Source organism: Electrophorus electricus, unplaced genomic scaffold (genome assembly GCF_041902795.1).
Source record: "Electrophorus electricus isolate QZ-2024a unplaced genomic scaffold, ASM4190279v1 Scaffold29, whole genome shotgun sequence".
Taxonomy (NCBI): domain Eukaryota; kingdom Metazoa; phylum Chordata; class Actinopteri; order Gymnotiformes; family Gymnotidae; genus Electrophorus; species Electrophorus electricus.
In genome coordinates, this window is record NW_027658572.1 from 3,672,684 (window position 1) to 3,679,071 (window position 6,388).

General features: G+C 43.9%; 1 protein-coding gene across 1 annotated transcript; it reads left to right on the top strand.

Moving 5' to 3' along the window:
* The first annotated feature begins 398 nt into the window (after positions 1 to 398).
* Positions 399 to 5,699, top strand: LOC145655613 (ubiquitin carboxyl-terminal hydrolase 29-like). Its single transcript, XM_081709107.1, has 12 exons — positions 399 to 633; positions 814 to 1,096; positions 1,188 to 1,227; positions 1,449 to 1,619; positions 1,867 to 1,998; positions 2,121 to 2,247; positions 2,406 to 2,542; positions 2,971 to 3,064; positions 3,193 to 3,272; positions 3,391 to 4,072; positions 4,149 to 4,287; positions 5,154 to 5,699. Exons 4-10 carry the CDS (start codon positions 1,465 to 1,467, stop codon positions 3,518 to 3,520), a joined length of 855 nt encoding a protein of 284 aa, XP_081565233.1. The 5' UTR covers positions 399 to 633; positions 814 to 1,096; positions 1,188 to 1,227; positions 1,449 to 1,464; the 3' UTR covers positions 3,521 to 4,072; positions 4,149 to 4,287; positions 5,154 to 5,699.
* The last annotated feature ends 689 nt before the right edge of the window (positions 5,700 to 6,388 follow it).

Consider the following 6,388-nt stretch of genomic DNA (forward strand, 5'->3'; position numbering starts at 1 on the left):
TCAAGAGGGTGAAAACGTATGAGAACTGAGAACTTGCATCAGTAATGACAAAATAATACATATTCAGAACATCTAAGAGTCAAAACTCCGTTTTAAAACAAAACAATGAGGTGCGCTGTATCGCGAATATCAGTTAAAGGACCTGTAAAAACCATATTTGATATTTTACTTAATTCTCTAATCGAGTAGATCACAGATTCGAACAGGATGGGCTGTGTTTGCTCGTGTATGAAGGTATGTATGTTTTTTCCTACACTTTGGGAACGATTTTAAATACGATAATCTGAAAAGGATTAAGATTTATTGTGCATGTCACGGAACGCTTCCACTGGTCACGTGGTATGGCCCGCCGCGTGCACTGGGAGTTCTTCGTTGACTGTCTCGTGCGTAACCTTGCCTATGTTGTTCAGCACACACCTGCATCGGTTTACTCTTGTCATGTTTGTATGTATTTAAACCCTTGTTAGTGTGTGCCTTATTGTCAGTCGTTGATCATGTTCGTGTTCACGGTCACAGTTTGTGTTATACGTGAGTGCCGGTGTCTGTATCGTATGTTAATAATCGTTAATAAACGTCTCCGTGGAGCGAGTCTGTACGTCCTGTTCCTTGACCAGCGGCACTCGGGCCGTTACAGTGCGTAACTAATTAGCATTTTCCTGTTAAAAAAACTAGCGCAAATGCAGATGATTAAAAAGTTTTTTTTGTTTTGTTTTTTAAATCAAAATGAGATTCTTGTAAGAATACCGAGATATCGCTAAGTCGCGATAATACTTCATATACAAATCAATACGTTTCTACAATGCTTTTCTACAGAAAAAGAAGAAGGAGAAAACGAATAGAAGTTGGTGGAGACACATAATCTCATCCTCCAAAGTGTCTGACTCCTGCGTGGCATTAGACGGTCACGCCGCGAATGTGACCACCTCCACTTCTTGCCCCTCTTCCTCTGAGGGGTCCCTGATCTTCAGTACTGCTTCTTCCTTTTCACCTGTGGACATATCCCACAATGCCTCTTCTACCCAGTCGTGCCTTCCTGGTCAAGCCTCCTCCTCCTCCTCATATGAGTCGCTCAGGACTACAGCAGTGATTGTTCCTGGTTAGAGCTCAGCAGATTTGATCATGTTGTTCAAATGCATAGTCTGTTTTTGGTTAAGGACATTTACTCCAAGTTTCTGTTCTCTATACAGAGGCTGCAGATAAAGATGTGGACTCCGTGCGCATTGAGAGGTGGGTACATTATCAAAATTAATCTTCGTGGCAGAGAAAAGTGTGGCATGGTGGTTACCCAATGGCACTGCCATTGTAACTTCCTTGGGGCATAAAACGAGAAAAAACATCATTGTATTTTTCATTCTTCACACCTTTATCTGTCTAAGGGTTGTTATGTGAACATTTTGTGCATAACTGGCCACTGTGTATTCATCTCTCCCTTCTTTTCTGTCTCTCAGGTTTCCGGCTGTTCTGATGCAAGCAGACACTCGTGTTCAGCCGCGGAATTTATTGGGACAGCTGCTGCACGTCCTCAGGAGTAAAAGGAGGCGTCAGATTGGTCAGGGTGAGGGCCAAGGCCACACCCCCATCCATTCCGCTGTCGAACACCTCAACATTCGGCAGCTCGGGTAAAGACGAGAATACACACCGCGTTTTACTACACAGCCTATTAAGAGTAGATGATTTTACAGTTTACACAGGTGAAGCTCAGTCTTTTTCTCCTATACAAATACAAACATATTGTAATTAAATGAGCAGTAAGTCATTTAGCAGTTCTTCTTCACATTATGAAACAGCCATTATACTGACATGTAGTGGCCTGGATGTTTCAGAGCTTGTGCACTAAATCTATTTTTAACATGGATGACCTGTTAGGTTTCCCAACATTGGGAACAGCTGCTATATGAACGCCACTCTGCAGTGCCTACTGAGTATCTCCTGCTTCTGGAGACCCATCAGAGCTCAGTCATCCTGCTTGACGGATCCTTCTAGTTGCCAGATGCTCAGGTACCCGTTCAGAACCAGAGGCTTCACATGGGTCTAAATGAACTGTTTAATCATGAGTGCTTAAGGAGGTGCTGTGATGCTCAGAGATATAAACCACTTGGTCTCCCTGTTGCTGTGTGTAGATGTTTTTCAGATCTGCAGCAGGCCCGGCTCACCACTCGCAGCACAAAGCAGAAGGTGCAGCTCCTGGGAGCCCTGCTTGAGTGTGTTTCAGCCCGCTGCCCTGCATTCGAAGAGGACTATGAACAGGTCCAGCTAAATGGCCCCCTCAGCCATTCAGAACACATCAGAACCTCACGCAGTACCCTGCAGGAACTGCACACGGCCACCTTTGTTTTCTCACCGTGCTGCTGTTGAAGTCCAGGAGCAAATCCTCCTCTGATGTTCTCCTGTGCTGTCCTCCACAGGATGCTCATGAGTTCCTGATGCTCTGCTTACTGCAGCTGAAAGAGGAGGGAGAGAGACTCAGGGCCTCTTTCTTCTCTTACATCTGCCCTGTGGCAAACTTTGAGTTTCATATCAAGTCTGTGCTCACATGCACCAGGTAATTAGGTATCACTGTTGCATATCTCCTTTGTGTTAATGGACTGGTCTTAACCAGTCTTAACGTGTTTGTTTAAAGTACATTTTCTCACAGAGAGTAGGCGCTTTCTCCGGACATCTCTGTTTAAAGTATTCATGAAAGTTTCATAACATACATAACTTAAATATGAACATTTAAAATGCTCACAAGTTCAGCTTGTATTCATCACATAGCTTTCAAATCTCAGAGAGTGTGTGAGTTTGGGAAAACATAACAGACATGGACTGAGCATTCTAAATGTTTTCTGCTCTGATGCTTCACATTAGATAAGATGTTATCTACTTGTAAAACTGAGCATATTAGCATGTGATAACTCAAACTGTATAAGGGATGCAGGAGATTATTTCTGTGCAAATGTTGTAACATTTCTGTTCTCCATTTTGTGAAAGCTGTGGAAAGCAGAGCTGCAGAGTGGATGTTTACAACCACCTCTCTGTAAATCTGAGCCCTGCTACGACTGACAGCCTACACACTTACTTTAAGGTCGGTCACCTCACACACCCTCTTTGGATAAGGCTTCATTACCCTGTTGTAAAGGAGAGAATACAGTTATGACATGCTACCATTTTGATTTTATCACTCTCAATGAAAGGGCCTCTTTCTTTTTTCAGCCAACACTACTGGAGCGTTTTTGTGAGTGTGAAGCAGGCTGCGAGGCAACTGAAGAGGTGGAGTTTTTCACACTGCCACGGTGAGTCTCGTCTGACGTAGATGACCTTAAAGAATGAGTTTTAAACCAGTCCAACACACACACCCTCCTCCACTCACACACACTTCCAGTCCTTAAGTCACTTTTCCTCTTGGAACAGTATTTTCGTCCTCCACCTTAAGCGGTTTGACATGCTGGGCCAAAAGCTCTCAGACGTGATGGACGTCCCGTCCGAGCTGGATCTCTCTGCCCTTCCTGGGGTGGCTTCTCTCAGGCAGCAGTCGAGGTGAGCTCGTACCATCAACCCGTGCCCACATACTTCTCTGTCCACCCATTCCCATTTAGCTACAAAATGCCGACTGAATGGCTTTGTGGTTTGTCCTCAGTGGAGCAGCGGGAACCCAGGACAAACCGCAAGAAATGCAAAATGATAAACTGGGGGAAAACTCCAGTCCCCAGCCAGGTAGAGCTGTGCCATTTTCTTACAGTGGAGTGATAATATGGCTGTGTATTAGTATCTGCCATAATGACTAAGTTCTTTTAACCCATCAGTAGTAAATGAGAGAGGAGAAGGACAGGGAGCTAGAGGACAGCAAGTAAGCCTACCGGTGAGGAGAGAGAGAGACCAAAAAGAAGAGAGATGCAAGCTGAGAGAGACACAGAGACAGAATGAGAGAGAATGAAAGAGGCCTGTTAATACAGAGATGGCGTTCGATCCGTGATGCGTTTTCAGTTAATCGTATGAAAAAAAAGATGTATTTGTTTGTTGCAGGAATGTGCACCCACTGGCACCTACAGACTCCAGGCGGTGGTTTCTCATTTAGGTGACAGCATGGACCATGGTGAGTAATCTGACATTATTTATACACGTGCAGTAGAAACTATTAAATGACTAAGGACCACCGACTACTCCGACAGGCCACTATATCAGTGACACAGCTGAGGGAGAAGGACAGAGCTGGTTGTCATTCAGTGACTTAAAAGTATCAAGAAGCACTGAGCCAGCCATCCTGAAGAGCAGGACAAAAACAGCCTACCTGATTTTCTACGTGCACAGGTAGAATCTCACCTTTCAGACTTAGGAATGTAGGTACCTCAGTCTAGGAGCACTCTAACAGAAACAAGTTTTACAAGCTTATATATGTAGGGAGTAAATTAGCCTTTACTGTGCCCTGGGACTGCAGGTCTTTTGTGCATGACAGGTGAGTGAGGCCTACTCCCAGCACCGGTTGGCAGGTGCTAACCTTCTTTCTCAGTCCTTTCACCCTTCCCTCTCTGTAAAAGAATTAAAAAAATTTTAACCCATTAAAATGAGCCATTTTTTATTCTCCACAAAATAGTAAATGCCCCCTCTGGCGTTCTTGTTAAAACACTTTTTCCATATTTTTATCCCATAGATTTATAACATGAATAATACTATACTTGTCAAGTCAACATATTTAGATGAGGTGTCCTAGTGTCAGTTATTGTCTTCTAATCGCTATTGGAGATGTACAAGTCCCCATTATTTATCCCCAACATTGTTCATACTAAAAGATACATTTCTTTTCCAAGTAGCACATGGCAGTGATTAAACACCTATTTACATGGACGTCACTTCCATCGCCACATATGAGAACACTACCAGGGTGCTTCACTGACAGAGGAAGAGCTTCAGTCCTTTTTGAGAAATAACCAACTTGTATTTTAATTTGCAGATGTTAGGAGTGAACCAGCATCTGTCTATAGTTCTTTTAATTGTGAGCACACATATTTAAACCCTTGTTTTGTTGTTGTTTGTCAGTGTTTGACCCCATGTATGCTGCTTTGTTGTGTTTTAAGACTGCCTGTTATGTTCTAAGTAGTGTTAATGCTTAATGTTCTTCATGTTTGGTTTTGTCTTGTTCTGTATGATAATAAACGTCTGTGGCATCTGAACCACAGCTCATCTTTGCATCCGGCTTCACGTCACAGGAACACCGACCGTTGAAGGTTGCCTCGAGCCAAGGGAAAGAAGAAAAAGGGGAAGAAGCAGTGTAGCTGCTTCTACCCAACCCATGCAGGAGAATCCTCCATGCTTGTGGGAACACTCCCTGTCATCACATCGGGGGAGAGTATCTCTGGAGGATTTTGGGGGGGCCCTGGTGGTGGTCCAGGATCAGATGCTGCAGAGTCCTGCCTACCTTCACTGGATTACCGGGACCCGTACGATTACGACTACCAATATCCAGGGTCTGACTCTGCAGGGTCCTACTCTCCCCCCACGGACTACCAGGAGGACTATGAGGATTACAGCAGGAGTGAGGAGTATGTTGACGTCGGCCTCAGGTCGGACACCGAATCCGACCGCTCTGAGGATCCATCAGTGGAGGTGGAGGAGGCCCGCCATGAGGATCCTTCCTGTGGTTTATAGACAGGGTCAGAGGACTCTGAAAGCGACGAGCCTCCGATGTTAGTGCTTAATGTTCTTCGTGTTTGGTTTCATTTTGTTTTGTGTGTTAATAAACATGTCTCATGTGAACCACGGCTCGTCTTTGCATCCTGCCTTGTCTCCCACGTCACAGAACAGCAATTCATCTACACTTCTCACAGATAAAACTATCGCTAACGGCGAAGAATAAACATGTTGCAAAAAAGCAGTAAGAGCTAGTATGCAGAAACAGTGGTGTTAGCGCAAAACAGTTTCAAAAACAGGAGTCTCCTTATGAAGGAAGGAGGTTCTTATGAACCTCTGTATTTTGACAGCAATTACTGACCATGTGCCATTAAAACCATGCCAGGTATGGTATTAATCCACAAAATAGCACATCAAATCTAATTATTTGGCTATTACAGGGTTATGCAATATTCCCTCAACTCAGCAAAATGCAACAGCTTGAATTACTTAACTGATTAATAATAATAAAAAATCTTTCCTGACTATAAAAATATAGCTGACCCATTCGAAAGATTAAACATCCAGTGAGTGTGTATCCTGGCATGTTAAGGTAAAAGGCATCTCCGACTGGAATACATTTAAGCGGTTTCGGGCGCCATCTGGTGGCGACTTGGAGTCCTTATCACGCTCTCATTTCTTTGTATGGCGGGACAAGTGTTTTATCCTACCTATCGAACAGTTCTACCTAGATTTAATGCACTTATGTACATTAGCATTAGTCCAGGCTTCTGGTGTTTATTTT

What these genes read in the sequence shown, in the direction of transcription:
- LOC145655613 (XM_081709107.1), top strand. Translation starts at nt 1,465, where the DNA reads ATGCAAGCAGACACTCGTGTTCAGCCGCGGAATTTATTGGGACAGCTG. An exon ending in CTCAACATTCGGCAGCTCGG is followed by an intron (nt 1,620 to 1,866) that starts GTAAAGACGAGA and finishes ATGACCTGTTAG; the next exon opens with GTTTCCCAACATTGGGAACA. An exon ending in GCCTACACACTTACTTTAAG is followed by an intron (nt 3,065 to 3,192) that starts GTCGGTCACCTC and finishes TTCTTTTTTCAG; the next exon opens with CCAACACTACTGGAGCGTTT.